This window comes from Vigna umbellata, chromosome 3 (genome assembly GCF_029865625.1).
Source record: "Vigna umbellata cultivar VRB3 chromosome 3, Vumbellata_1.0, whole genome shotgun sequence".
NCBI classification, from domain to species: Eukaryota; Viridiplantae; Streptophyta; class Magnoliopsida; order Fabales; family Fabaceae; genus Vigna; species Vigna umbellata.
This window is the reverse complement of record NC_142167.1, coordinates 22,115,512-22,130,477: the sequence shown is the minus strand read 5'-3', so window position 1 is coordinate 22,130,477 and position 14,966 is coordinate 22,115,512. Positions and strand designations below refer to the sequence as shown.

General features: G+C 33.3%; 2 protein-coding genes across 6 annotated transcripts; one reads left to right on the top strand and one right to left on the bottom strand.

Annotated features, from left to right (window-relative positions):
* The first annotated feature begins 2 nt into the window (after positions 1–2).
* On the top strand, positions 3–3,412 carry LOC124827026 (DNA ligase-like protein). 5 transcript variants are annotated; one of them, XM_088109785.1, is made up of 9 exons: positions 3–847; positions 938–982; positions 1,694–1,812; positions 1,903–1,991; positions 2,090–2,185; positions 2,280–2,374; positions 2,442–2,482; positions 2,583–2,666; positions 2,876–3,412. In XM_088109785.1, the coding sequence occupies exons 2-9, from the start codon at positions 940–942 to the stop codon at positions 3,023–3,025; spliced, it is 717 nt and encodes a 238-aa protein (XP_087965911.1). In that variant the 5' UTR covers positions 3–847; positions 938–939; the 3' UTR covers positions 3,026–3,412. The 5 variants fall into 5 exon arrangements, with proteins under 5 accessions (XP_087965911.1, XP_087965914.1, XP_087965912.1 ...); XM_088109788.1 differs by having other exon boundaries at positions 1,688–1,812; positions 2,592–2,666; positions 2,881–3,412; XM_088109786.1 differs by having other exon boundaries at positions 1,688–1,812; positions 2,592–2,666.
* Positions 3,413–5,016: 1,604 nt separating this feature from the next.
* Positions 5,017–14,405, bottom strand: ORC3 (origin recognition complex subunit 3). The gene is made up of 17 exons (XM_047300007.2): positions 14,201–14,405; positions 13,227–13,442; positions 12,908–13,082; positions 12,650–12,819; positions 12,413–12,543; positions 11,767–12,040; positions 11,564–11,638; positions 11,157–11,224; positions 10,983–11,076; positions 10,523–10,731; positions 10,059–10,128; positions 9,004–9,089; positions 8,447–8,536; positions 7,731–7,806; positions 6,964–7,091; positions 6,178–6,354; positions 5,017–5,225 (listed from the first exon to the last, which is right to left on the bottom strand). The coding sequence occupies exons 1-17, from the start codon at positions 14,273–14,275 to the stop codon at positions 5,120–5,122; spliced, it is 2,220 nt and encodes a 739-aa protein (XP_047155963.1). The 5' UTR covers positions 14,276–14,405; the 3' UTR covers positions 5,017–5,119.
* Positions 14,406–14,966: the final 561 nt, after the last annotated feature.

Sequence of the window (14,966 nt, the reverse complement as noted above, 5' to 3'; positions counted from 1 at the left end):
CAAGGGGAGTTAAAATTGGTTTCTCATGATAAAATGCTAAATAAATTAATGTTTAGGGTTTTGCTTAGATCTTGTGTCTTCCTTTCAGATTGATTATTAACTTTATTAGGTCTCATAATAACAACAACAAAACCAAACTAAATGACAATACTTTGCATCCACGTATAGAAAATATCTCATTTGTTGTAAAATATCTCAAAACTTTGGTTTACTTTATCTAAGTGCACGAAACCTAATGAATAACCCTCCATTTCCAATAGAGAAAAATTATAACCAACTACAAATAGTACAAAATTGTATCCATAATTTCAGAAGAAGGGTTTCGGGAAAAGAGAAAAAGGAACACAACACAGTTCATTTATTTAATTATTTAATATATAATAATAAGGGGGCAAAGTTGGAATGATGGGAAAACTTGGGGCTGCGGAAAGAAAACCATGGGGTGCAGGCAGACACCCCTTACTTCCATATAAGACCAAAATTTTGGATTTAAATGGACTTGAAAACTCCTAATACTGCGCTACTTCTAATACCATTTAACATAAGTAAAAATTTATTAAAAATACATAAGTAAGAACTGTGAAATAAAAATCGAAACCATCTAGTTTTATAATTTAAAAATTAATTAATAAAAACGAAACTGTAAATTAATATTTTTCAAATGTAGAGATTTTATATATATATATATTTGTTGATATTTGTTGGCGGGAAACACTCACTCTTCGTGCTGCCGCAACTGCCATTCAACTCGTTTCTTGTATTACTTTCTTGTTCGCTTCCGTTTCCTCTGATTTTCGTGGCCATTACCGTCAGCCGCCGCCTTGGCAGAAACCTCCGTCTGCCGCCGGTATGATTCTCTTCTCCTCTCTCTTGTTCTCTATTTGAATTCGTAGAGAGATTTGGAAAACAGACTAAAGCGGTTCTTCTCCATTCATAGTTATGGACTCAACAACTTCAACACCTTCGCATGCCACGTTCTCCGGTACCAATGTTTCTTACTTCCCGAAACAGATTCGTTAATCGTTATTTTATTACTGCCGCAATTCTGTTTGTTAAGATTGTAAATCGCATTATCCGATAACACGGAATTGATCTCATGCTGTCTGAAACTGTAATACTGTGACTCTTCTATACTAATTTGACGCAGAGGTTTATGCTATTGCATCTCTATTTTTCCTTTGAGATCTGTTTTTATTTAGGGAAGAAGGAAAGGAGCAATAAGTTGAAAAATACTTATGTCCTCCATGAGTAGAAGGATATTTTAAGAGTCATTAGGGAATTTCATTTCCGAGGGAGAATGATCTATTGTTTCTATTTCCTTTTAGATTTCGAGTTTCTTTCTTTGGATTTTATATTCGTGCTTTCAAGCAATTTGATAGGAGGAGGAAGTGGCTAGAGTATATTTTAGGAAAATTGTTATAAAGAGATCTCATTAAATCGATCCGAATATCTGATAGCGTACGGACTCTGGTTCTTCAACTAAAACCACCATTTATTATGGAAATTCTGCAATAATGCTTGTAACTCTTAATGTATTGACTTTTTTGTATGCTGTTTTAACCGCGTACTCAATGATGACAGCTTGACGGCGAGCTTTGTTACATATTTAAATTTTTAATTACCAGAAATGCATTTTGTTCTTAACTTGTTCAGCTTAGAACGAGGTCATTATTATGCACTGTTGTAGGAACAGCTGGAATCTGTTTAATGAGAAATGATTGGAAAGAGGATCAACATCCATCGTTCATCAATTTTATCTCCACTTTCCTCTCTGCAAATTCTTTTCGCCTAAACTTTGTCCCGATTGCCCCGGTAATGCCAGTTTTGTGTTTTTATCCCTGTTCTTGTCTCGTTCCTTTCAAACACCATTTAAACTCTGAAACATGATGACTATCCTTGTAGGACTTTATATTCAACTGTGGGGGTTTATCTGTAGCCTTCATTTTTGTGACAAACTGGGACTGCTACAATGTTGCTTCAATCTTCAACAGGTACTTGATTGATGTTTTGGAGTCAACGCCTACCTTTGGGTGGTTCTACTGGACTAAGAGTTACGAGTTTTATGCCTGATTCTAATTTTCTCATGCAGAGTTAAGAAGCTGAAGATGCAATTTGCAAGGTTTTACGTGGTTCTCGCACTCCCAGCAAAAGAGCAAATCAATTCATTTATTCAGTCATATTTCACGTGAGTTTTATTGCTTGAGTTTTGATTGATATGGTTTGCAATGTATGACTTCAATAATGGAAAACAAGGATCATGGTTATGCATCTGTGTGCAGATTTGGTATGGTGATTGGCAAGCCTACATTTGTGCCAGTTCAGGACTTGGAGATGGGGTTTGAAAAGATGGTAAAAATAGCTCATTCTTCTGGAGGTACCGGAATCTTCAAACTGTAATGTGTTTTTCAAATTTATGTTTCTTATTTTCCAACTGATTGCAGTATACAAGCAAGAAAGAATTGGAGAGAAATTGAAAGATGAGGTCAGTGGTTGATTCTGCATTCATACACTATGATTGTGCTTGGAGTCCCTCCAGAAATTAAAAAAACATTGATGTAAGAATGTTCTTATGGGTTTTGAAGAGGAAGCAGTTGGTGCAAAGAATGGACTTTTACCTTAAGGTGGTTACATCCATCCCAGGCATTGACAATCACGATGCAAATGCGGTGAATTCCTCTATCATGTGGCAACTACTCTTAAGTTTAGCTTTCCTATTTTTCGTTTCTTCACCTTAAGTTGCTAAATAGACAAACAAACACATGTATGATGTTGTGCATTCGTTATAAGGATAGTGACCGCATTAGTCACGTCCGAAACCATGGTAGCCAAGCAGATATAGCTTGATTTGTTTTCTTATTCTGATCATTCAATTCAGCTCAGTCAAGCTATTGGTTCTGTCCAAGCAATTGCAAAGGCGTCAAAAGAGCAAATTCTAGAGAACACAGATCTTTCTACCGACAAGGCAGGGTTGGTTTCAAGGTTTCTCAGGGACCCAAAGTTTTACTCGCGTCCTAAGATCAATTGATGGCAGAGTAATCCAGGTTGGACTTGTTTTTTGCCAAATGAAATAAGCACTCTTCTGCACTGTTTTTATATGGGATATTTGTTATTCTCTTTATCTTGTTAACTTCTGTGAATCTGTATAAAATAATACTCGTAGTTTCAAATTTTGTTGACTGACAACCATCATAAGAAAGAACCATTTTCGTGTTATTTCCGATGATGACATGCAGGTGTAGGCTCTTAGTCTTATATCTTGGTTTGAAGAAGTATTAATTAATGATAGACGGAAGCTTGACTAAAAAACACTTATAGCCCCTTAGACTGTTCTTAGGTTACAATGGAATGACAACCAAATCCCAGGCCTTGCTGTCTGATAGTTATATATATTAGAAGAAATTGATGTGTAGACTTATTCTGGAATCACGATATATTCATTTACATTTGAGATTTTCGTACACTAGTTTTTGTTATTCTACAATTAGCAAATATAATTATTTATGTATTTTCTAATTTTCTTTATCATCGTGTGGTTTCTGTTATTATTTTTACTTAAATATGTGAAGGTTTTTTATGTGATTTGATGTCGTGTTCAAACCCAGCCTTTATTATTTAAGATATTTCGCAATCCAATCGAGAGAAATTAGCTTCTTCCGTAGACATAGAGAAATTATATGATCTTAAATAACTTTCACATTGCCACGTAATTACATTTTTCAATTTTTTAAAATTGGAATTAGATATCACATTATGAGTATCATTCTCATATGTTTCTAGATCATGCTATAGTTTCTGCTAAATGGGATAATTATTGATTTTAGTTTCTGAATTGTATTGGCTTCTGACATCTCATTTATGAAAATGACATCAGTGATCCTTCGTATTTATCATAGAGAAATGTAGTTTATAAACCCTTGTTCCCAGCCATGACCATGATCGAAAATGGGCCTGCAAGGTAATCTTCCATCTGTTTTTCTTTTTCCGCAATTTCTAGTTGTCTTTAGCCCCCTTGGTCATCGTAATAAAACAAAACTATAAGTTTGTATGTGTCATGCTTTGATTATGTAAAAATGCGTTGTGCATAGCCTAACTTTTTTACGCCACAATTATTTAAAAGATTTAATGATTCATGAACATATAGACAAATTGGTAATAATGCAGTCCATTAATGATTTAATACTAATACTTTTGCTAGATTCATTGTTTTTAGTAGTGTCGCTGAAAGGAAAGATCTTGAATTACTGACTGTAGAATATTATTCTCGACATTAACTAAATTTGATTCATTATTCCATTTCAATTTCTAATCGATTCAAGAACGAGACAAAACACTAATGTTAGCTTCCAGTATCTCGATTGAAAATATTTTTCCGTAGAAATAGTATTTTCGATGATCCTCAATACCAAATAGAGTTCAGATATTACTATTATTGATATAAATCACATTTAATTTTTTTTAATCGAGTATCCAGGAATTAAAGAATTGAAGACAAAATACCAAATTAAAGTAGATCAATTTTTTTTCATTGTATATTTTACCATAATTTTCATTAGTTATATGAATGGGAAAATCACATACGAGTTACTCAGACTCGAACATTTATTGGAGGAAAAAGATAGATATGCGAAGATTTTTCCAAATAACATTTATAGTTCATTTTTCCAGTTAACGATTATTTATGTAACTTTTTATTTTAGATAAGGTGTATTACGGATATAATCTGATAATTGATATTAATAAATATTTATTATTAACAGATCGCAAATATTTTAATTTATATTTTATTAAATTTAATTAAAATTAAATTTATATTTAATTTATATTATATTTTATATGTTTTTTTAATTTTAATTAAAATTTATAAAAATATATATTTTAAAATATTTATAGGTATATTTTAAAATATTCATAAATATTTTTTAAATAAATATACGTAGTGAATTTTATTTAGACGAATAGACATTATTCGTGTTCGACGAATTCATTATTATTCTAACTAATCATCTTAACAGAGAATGAATAATTGGGTTATATATAAGAAAATAAAATTATATTACATTTTAATAACAAAATTAGGAAATCACAAGATCAAAAGTAAAGGAGTGAATGTTGCATGTATTCAAAGTCCAAATGCTATTCTTTGCGCAAAATTTGGGCGTCTCTTGCTGGGCATTCTAACCAGTCCTGTGATCTGCAGCTCTGTAACTGCCTTACAAAAGCGTGCTCTATTGCAAACGAAAATTAAGGATTGTGACCCAGATCAATAAAATGCATTGCAATTGCTAAAGCTAGGGAGATGAAAATGAGAAATGTACAAATAATATTCACATCAGAGTTGGCTAAAAACCTAAATCATTTAAAAGATCATGACTCGAATCTAACTTGTCATAAAGTACTGAAGTAGCCTACAATTCAAACTCATTTAAAGAACTTCCAAAACTAGGGGTTTTTAAGTCTTACATTTGTCTAAAGCAATTTCATGGCAGAAATCAGTTACTGGTAAATGTACTTCCCCTCAAGATTTTACATTATGACTCTTCATTGAAACTAACATTTCAGGAGCAGTTTAAATGAGAAAGGGCAGATATAAGCAACAAAAGATGTGAGATTGCAATACCATAAATGGAAGGTAAAAGTCCAAATTTACCCTCAACCTGGGTCGTACCCTCAAAACGGGATATGATTCCTTAACTTTGAAGTGCCCACTTTAGTCCGTTAGTCTAACTTTTCATCAAACGTTATGTAAATTAATATGAAAATGCTTAATCGTACTAATTACACTGGACAATTAAAAATGCTTTAGAAATAATTACACTGGACAATTAAAAATTTTAAGGATCAAAATACACAACACCCTATGTTAAAATGTTTAATCAATTAAAAAAGTTTAATAGCTATACTGTATATTATATGTAGTAGGTTGTGATTAGATGACAGTGTAATTTTACTTTGAACGTGTTAGCTTGTTTTCTGTTTCAAATGACCCCATGTTATATAGTTTTGAAAATGCTGGCATTATCTCTTCTAATGTTAAAATGCTATGCAAATAAAAAAAGATGCAGGTGACATAATAACTTTAGAACTGCTAACTAATCTGGGACATCTAGCAATGCAATTGAAGCAATACAGCTCCTGCTATCAAAGATACTATGTTAAATGCAAAAAATAAAAGGATACTGAATTGACGCTTCGTTTTGGTCTGCAGATCCATTTATAGCTTTTCTCTTCTTTGGTTGTGGGGATTGCTTTGCACTTTGCTTCCGTTTATTTTTATTTTGAAGAACAATTGATCTAAAAGACTGAAACCAGTCATGGAGATTGATAAGATCTCCATGCTCTTGAGCCAGAGAATACCTGTAAAATACTATAAAATATTAATATCAAATCAAACCAACAAGTAGAAACTTGTGTTTGTGGTGCTGTAGCTCGAGTACCTTCAAAATATATTGATTTTGATAAATTAAAAATGCTTTTAATATATTTTAAAATATCAAAATCAGTGTACTTTGATATTTAAGATTTCAAACTTTTTAGTTATACCAAAAAGCCTAAATTGGGTGGAAGCTTGCTATTTATATTCAAGATTTAAGTATACGTACAAGGAGGGACATTTAAATTAAATGTCAGCCACGAAGTTCTAAGCAAAAGTTTGAGTAAGAACTAAGAAGGAATAACATTGATTGACCTAGGGAATCTTTGTACTCCCACCCTCCCAAGAAAGGAAAGTAACAATCTTTTGGCATTTAAGATGAAGAAATACTTCCGTTTTGGGTATAGAAAAAAGTTCGACAGACTCTCAGTAAGTGGGGTTTTGGAGAGGATAGATGTATGCAACTGGTTAAAGAGGAAGAACACATTAAAGAGATAACCTATTAAAAAGATGGATATAGCATCTGGCAAGGAACACATCGAGAAGTTGCAAGAACTGGGATCCTGTATACAAGCATTCTATTCGATACTCACATAATTGAGGAATCATGCCTGGATGGCAATAGGGCATTGCCATTCTTGCTACAGCAGCTACACCTTAAAATCTTATGGAACTCCAACAGATCAACCTGAATTCTTCTTCTTGGATCTCCAATCAAAACCTATAAAGAGCAAGAGTTAACTAAAACTGCAGAAGAACGAAGAAAATTGTAAAGAAATTTAAATCTAGTGCCTTAAACTTTATGCAACCTAGGCGCATTATAGAAATCTCATATAAAGAATGTATACAGGAATGGTATCTTGTTAATTGAAGTTCATACAAATAAACATCCGTACCCAACATGCTCATTTTCAAAATGCGATACAAGACATGCTGCAATTTCATTTCATTCGTGATGCATTAACCATGCCAAAGAAAAATGTGTCAGCGTTTAACTCAAGCTAAGGAACCTCAACAAATGGTAACTCATGGGAATGGAAATAGGGATGGTAATATAACCTGGACCAAATGGGTTACCCTCACATAAGTTCATTTCATCCAGGTTAACAACAAAATTAAGCTGCATTTATGAACAAAAAAATTAATGCCCTCCCTAATCTTAGTTTTAACTTGTAAGCATAAATCGGATCTAATGAATTAGAAGTCCTGATACAAATTAATGTCATTTCCTCAGTTAGGCAAAGGTGTGCATGAGCTGGCAGTGTCTATAGGTAATACGAGGCTGCAAATTAAATCCCAACCGTACTTCTGTGAGTAAAGTAATCCATCCAATGGAAAAGATAATCTTTGGATGTCTTACCAATTGAAGCTTCTCAACATTCTTGAAACATAAAATTTCGTGGAAAGGCATGCCTTCAATGGGCTTCAAAAAATTCCTGTTCCAAGAAAAGAATAACCAATAACTTTACTTAAACATCAGCAATTACGAAATGACAGGTGAAGTGCTTAACTTTTTTCCTGTTTTATTTCAATGCAGAAAAAGCAATAAGCTTTTCATATTTTACTATAGATTGTGTCAACAAGTCGATGTAAAACAAAAAATACAAGTCATCTGACTGTTTAACACTCGAAAACATTTATAACATTCCTAGAGGCTTGGTGATTATAAAGATATCAACTTCGAAATATAAATATTAAGGATGATAGAATATTGCATGATTGATGGGAAAGCCGAGCATAAATCAACCGTTTTCTAACCTAAGACATTGATCAAACTATTGTCATGCTTTAATTAAATTTGGTAAGTTAAAACGAAAAGGGATGCGGGAAAATGCAGTAGTGTTGGCAAACCAACAAATTGAGCGAACTGTTTTTCTTTTCCAGTTATTCAAGGTTAAAACGCAGACACCTTTCAAAAACGACCTATTCCTTCCATTTCATATCTCTTGCACCGTTGAGGCAAGCCTAGTGTTTGACAATAACTAGATTTAATACAAAACGCTGCTTCTACCATCCCAGAATAAACAGAAAACAAAACACAGTTAACGATATTTAAAAAAAAAAAAAAAAACTTACCCAACTAAACAGTTTAAAAATGCAATAGCTTGTGAATTTAGCATTCTCGCATCCTTATCAGTGTTTACTGAAATCCTGGACGCATATCTCCTGGAAATATAAATAATGCAATAGTTATCCAACAGAAAAAAGCTTTACCTCAATATCAATCTGTACACTTTCCATAAAATATGAATGATGGTTTTTCTTTTTTTTTGTTACAAAATAGTAATTTAGGAACAAGGGATGGTATCTCAATCAGAGACAAGAAAACCCCCCAGACCTAAAGGGCGCCCAATAAAGTAATTGAAATACCAGTGGATACTTGATTACGAACTGTCAAATATGAGTGGCGGCTTCATGTTTACTCTAATTTGTAAATAGATTGAGTAGGGAAAAAAGCTTAATGCAAGGACTTGTGTGCTTTTAGTTCTTTCTCTAATAAGAATTAAAGTTTCACTAAGTAGTCTACATTACATTATAAAGAATTATATTAAAGGTCAAGTTACGAAGGTGAGATTTCAATTGTGAATGTGGAACAAAACTAGTAAAAGCACCTAAAAGACTTAGAATGTTACTTGGGATTGTCCTTGGAACTCTTGCGTGGACTCTTTCCATCTTCACATCTTAATGAAGATTGCAACACTTTCAGTTTCTCGTGAATCTGCAAGAAATTATTTGGTAATTATTTGCTTTGACCAGGAACTAAGTTATAGAAGATTTGAGCATCATCTATCTCGATAAATGCAATAACGAACTGGTAAAGTGTTACAGGTTGCAGATTGATAGAGTTGTCTTTTCAAACAAAATGCAGTAAAATCAATAGTCTCTAAATCACAAGAATATGTCACTTAAGACACCTACACTAACTTGCTAATGCTATAAATATATCCAACAAATAAACCAACCAACTAACTTATTTATCTCATTAAGGAAGAAAAATTATAAAAAAAAAAAAAATACTTTATCCCAGTAGGTATGGTTGAAAACATAGGTCGTAGAATGTTATTCAGCTTGTTCATGAAAGAAAAATTATGAAGGACGAAACATTATCATGCAGAATACCTAAATTACAGGAACCTTTGAAACAATCATGAGAACTTAGTGGACCACCATATGGAAGAAAAATAAAGCAATCTATCATATCGTATAATGCACGAAGCCTTGTCCGCCTTGCCAACCCCACAAATTATACTTATCTCCATTATGATGTAATTCACTGATCTACTTAGAAACCATTGATTTACAATTGCATACACGTTGGGAAGTTATAAAAATAATTTTAGATGGTATATCAGTTACTACTAATTTTGTCTATACCAACTACTCCTTTAAAGCGTATAAGTTAGATCTTATCAGTTACTAAAACCCTTCAGAGATATATTCAATTACAGTAGACTAAGATCAATGAGTGCAATTCAGAAATATATTCAATTGCAGCTGGCTAAGGTCAATAAATGCAATTCGCTTGCTGACCTTGAGCAAAAGCAATTTCATCACCTAATATGTCAACATTCAATAATGGGATCCAATCCAATTACTCCAAAACATGGACTCAACAAGAAGGAAAGAAAACTCAAAAATTAAAATTCCCTGCAAGCATACATATGTATATATCCAAGTTTAAGTATACCTCTGAAATATCTGCAGTAAGTTTTTCCCAATTCTCAATTAACTGATATAGCATCCCTGCGGGGAGATCCCTGCATAATTCCATTTTCCAATCAAAAATTGAATGTATTTGACTGAATAGACAAATAAAGAAGGAAGGAATATTTCAATTTAATCCAAATTTTTATCAACATGACTTTTCTGATAATTAGTGGTTACGATATTTGGCATCCTGCTCTTCTTCTTTGAACTTAATAGTTTAGTATTTCTGTCCTATTAGATTCAAGAAATAGAATACTTCATTGGTGTTGCCAATATAAGGGTGTAGATGTATGCTTTAGATGTCATCTTTCCACATAGCAAATAGATTTTATTGCTTCCATACATATCGTTTCTCATATACTGCTTAAGAATGCGCTCAGGAGAAAATATTAATCTACATCAACGAGCTTCTCTAAACGAAGACATGGATCATATCCTTGTTACCTCACATTTCGTACTATCTGGCCAATATAACCACCGCTTTGCATGATGGAATATTGTTGACAGGAATCATTTGTGGAAGACAAACCACAATTTCTTTCATTTCCCACACGACAATCAGGACCCGTTGACAGGTACTTATCATGACTTAGAGCTTCACAAAACAAATCCAATAGTCGCACTCTGCTATATTTTCCAGCTTCATATAGGCACTGAAAAAAAAGAAAAATCAGGATGAACTCCAACTTAGCCTTGAGAACAACTAATTACTGAAAAAATTCATTGGAAAAGATTTAGGTACATCACGATGAATAAAAGATATTCAGCAACAATATAATGTAAAAATTACTTATTTCATCAATTTATCAATTACAATTCAAAGGAGTTTTAAAAGCAATGGAATTCGACCAATTAGGGTGGACGGATGAGTCCGCAGGGTAAAAAAGAAATTGCTAAATATTACCAGAACTGCAGTACTCCATAGTTTCTGCATTGTCACCAATTCTGACAAAGCCTCAGCCGTGCTCTTTTTGGTGTGATGATCAGCAATTTGATTCCTAGATTAATGTTAACCAAGAGTTGAACTCATTGTCTAGCAAATATTTATTGGATCAAAAAAAATTGCAAACTGCAGTACCTTGCATACAATGGAAGTTCATCTATGTATTTCAGCAGTGTCTCAGGTGATACTGCAGATTTACCCTCCTGTCAATCCAACGATTAAAATAATAAAACAAAAAGGAATAAGATGATAAAAATTATTTAAAAAGACTGACAAGAAATTTTTTAGTCAAGTTTGTAATATATATACATCATTTAATGTGTTCATTGAAAATGGTTGGAGCCAAAGGAAGTGAACCCTCCGATCAATAGTGTTAAAATAGTGTTGTGAGAAAATTGCATGTATTGACCGTGCAATTAAGTCTCTTACCATGGCGCGGTACAATTAATCAGTTGAGTAGTTAAAGAGATAGTGATGCTAAATGGATCACACACTCCGCAACAAGAAAGATAATTCAAAAATTAGAAAAGTTCAAGACAAACCTTCTGATCTTCAGCCAGTGCTCGCCCATGTATGAGACTTAGAGGTTCCATTGAGAAATGCAATAGGCAAGCTACCTGAAATATATAGTCCCAAAACATAACATGCAAAAATACAGGTCAGATACCCGTTTACTGTGTAAATGTCATACAATGAAGATACAAATAACACTCAGACACTCGGTAAGCTAAACTTCATTATTAACCTTCAAAGCTCTAATAAAGGATGTTATTGTCCCATCCTGGTTGATGAAGTAGTTCCTCAGGAAGACTGCCACTTTATGACCAATACTAAACATGGTACAATGTTTCACAAGAACAGCCTCAACAACTGCATCCATTCTCTCGGCAGGTGTTCCAAGCATAAAACTAGAGGGACACAAACGCTCAAGAGCATGTGATGGCAGAATGTTTCTCGGGGTATCCACTATCGTTGCAACTCCAAATATGAAGATAATTGGCACCTTGACAATCCATTCACTGAAGAAAAAGATGCAGAAAACGAAAGCCGTTTCATATCATCTAAGCAAAACTCCCTATTATACATTAAAATATATAAAACAGAAATTACAATCTCTAAATGTCAAAAATATATAAGGAACATATAAGCAGGGAGACCTCGACAGTTTCGGAGACAAAACCCAATAACATAATCTAGTTCACGTAGCCAACCCCACTTAATGGGAACAGGCTTTAATTTTTATTTATTTTTTTGTCCTATATAGATGGTAAGGCCTCCGTCACATTTGACCTAAGGAATAGAATAACCCAATAAAATATTCAAAATGCACATATCAAATCACATTGCAGATATACATATAAACATCCTAGCAAAAAGATGCCTAAACATACCTCAGCATCAAGATAAAATCAGTTAAGACTGATCCAGAACATCTCCCCAAATCATTAATGATCAGCACCAGTGGTTTATTGTAGTTTACATGTTCTCTATACCATGATGCTAAGATTGATATATCAGCTGACTGCACACACAGAATTAAGAAAAAGTAAAGGTAAAGGAGATAGTACAAATGGAATCTGTCAATCTAATTATAAATAAACGAGTACAGAACTGACAGAAGCACCCACATCAATAACACATCCAACAAACTCTCGCAACAGAGCTTTCAAGCAACCAGCAATCCCATTTTTCAATGAAAACTCTAGGGATGAAAGCTTAGCCACATGGCATCCATGGGATTTCAAGAAATGGCCAAGCTCTTCAAATGTCAACATATCATCAACGAACTCTATGTTTCCTGCCAATCATACATCATTCAATATCACGACTTTTTGGAAATACAAACATTGCTCTCGCCTTTCAGAACATTATGTGAGCATACTTACTGGTGACAATAAAAGCAGTGAACAGCTGCCCATGAGTGGTATTATTTAGAACAGGAAAAGACCGAGTTGCTTCAGCAATGGTATGTTGTCCAAGCAACTTAGTAGTGTTGAAGCACTCCAGAACCCATTGTTGTATACTATTAAATACATTGGCATTGAGATCTCTTAAAACACCCTGCAGTAGATATAAGACTCTTCACTAATTTTCTTGCTGTATCACTCAAAGGTAAAGAATGAAAATAAATTTAGTGCGCACACCACAATATACACCAAAACCAATAGCAGTAAGGTGCAAGATCTGGTAGAAGAAACAAAGCACCTTAATGGTAGATTCGATCTTTTCCCAAACAATGTCAAAAGCTTCAATTTGTAGTTGCTGAAACAAATGGAGATCACATCCCCCCGTCATACTTCCTCCCAACTTCTTTACACTCTCTGGTGATGAAGATAATTCATTTGTCTTGCACAACTTTGCCTGTGCAGTTGGTGTTCTATCTTTTTTCCGGGATGAAGCTTTATGAAGAACAAAGAATGGCTATTGGAAGGAACCCAAAAGAAGACTAAATCAGCACTCTGCCCGTATTAGATCGGACGTAAAATCAAACTAAGACTAAAACTGACTTCTACAAATTACGCTTCGTTATTTTCTGGCTTTCCCCCATGTTATAATGAATATTAACCAATATACATCACATGACTTAGATTAGAAAAAACGAAGCCCAGTAACTAACACTGCTACAATGGATTGAAGACACCGATCCATGACGGCAACATTTTTAGAGGCCTAACTCACATTTTCACTTGTTATGACACGCAAAATTAATTACTACTTAACAATGACTATAACTGCATTCACAAATATTCATCATGCATTCGAAATTAATTAAACTACTGATACATATTTCCAACTAAAACAAAGTTTCATTTCCAAACACCAACCAAATACTAAAGTAAAACCTAGTCAGGAATTGAAAGTGCGAAAACAAAAGACGCACAGCGACGTTATCATTCTCGCGAGATATAAAATCAGAAGCAAATATAATCAACTTGAGCAGTTACAACCAAAATCAATAAGATAAAACCGATCACGCCACTCATCAATGAGATACATACACTTGATCCAAAATAAACTTGTCAAGGAGAACAATCAGTTTTCACTGGTCATTTACAGTGAAGCGACATTCGAAATTATAGATAAAATAAAACAGTGTTAAGTAGGACACAGGCAAATCGGTGAGACATGTTCATAATAATCAGAGAGTTATGGAAACGGCAAGGAAAAAGAGATAGAACCCGAAGATCCTTCTCTTCAACTTCCGGCGCTGTTGACGGATGAATCGAATCGGTAACACAGCCAGAAGGAGCCATCGAATAGAGATTTGAAATCTACTATCGACACGCGCGCAGAGAGAAAGAGAGAGAGAGGGAGGGAGAAAGAGAGAGAGAGAGAGAGAGAGAGAGAGAGAGAGAGAGAGAGAGAGAGGGAGGGAGAATGAGAGAGAGAGGGAGGGAGATGGAACTGTGTGAAGAAGATGAGTCTCTGTTATGGCGGGAAAATCACAAGGGTAGTTATGGAAAGACAACCTTGTTGAGAGCGTTTTTTTTTTCTCTAATTTTATTGTTTCACGTATGCGTCTATTCACTAGAAAGTTTTCTATTCAAAATATTATAACTAAATTCTTCTAAGACATTTTATAATAAAAAAAAGATATCGTTAGGGTTTTTTTTTTAAATATTAAACATAAAAATATAAATGTAAATAAACGCATGATAAAAATAATACTTAAGACCATTTAACAATTAAAATAATAATAAGATTCTATGCATTAAATTAAGTTATTTATAAGATAAAATTTATTATGTTTTTTTCTTATTTTGTTCTCATTCTTATATATATATATATATATATATATATATATATATATATATATATATATATATATATATATATATATATATTGTATTCATAACTTTCTTTAACTTCTTTTAAATTTTTTTCTACTTTTTTTACCTCCTTACACTCAAATTTTTTTTGTTAAAATTCACTTACCTATATCTT

Bases quoted from the DNA above. Each gene is read 5' to 3' on its own strand.
- LOC124827026 (XM_047299997.2), top strand. From the start codon at position 940: ATGGACTCAACAACTTCAACACCTTCGCATGCCACGTTCTCCG. The intron at 983-1,687 runs GTACCAATGTTT...GCACTGTTGTAG, and splicing joins TTCGCATGCCACGTTCTCCG to GAACAGCTGGAATCTGTTTA. The intron at 2,483-2,582 runs GTCAGTGGTTGA...TGGGTTTTGAAG, and splicing joins GAGAGAAATTGAAAGATGAG to AGGAAGCAGTTGGTGCAAAG.
- ORC3 (XM_047300007.2), bottom strand. From the start codon at position 14,275: ATGGCTCCTTCTGGCTGTGTTACCGATTCGATTCATCCGTCAACAGCG. The intron at 11,225-11,563 runs GTTTGTCTTGAA...TTGGATTGACAG, and splicing joins CACTGGCTGAAGATCAGAAG to GAGGGTAAATCTGCAGTATC. The intron at 7,092-7,730 runs GTAAGACATCCA...TGCTCTTTATAG, and splicing joins ATGTTGAGAAGCTTCAATTG to GTTTTGATTGGAGATCCAAG.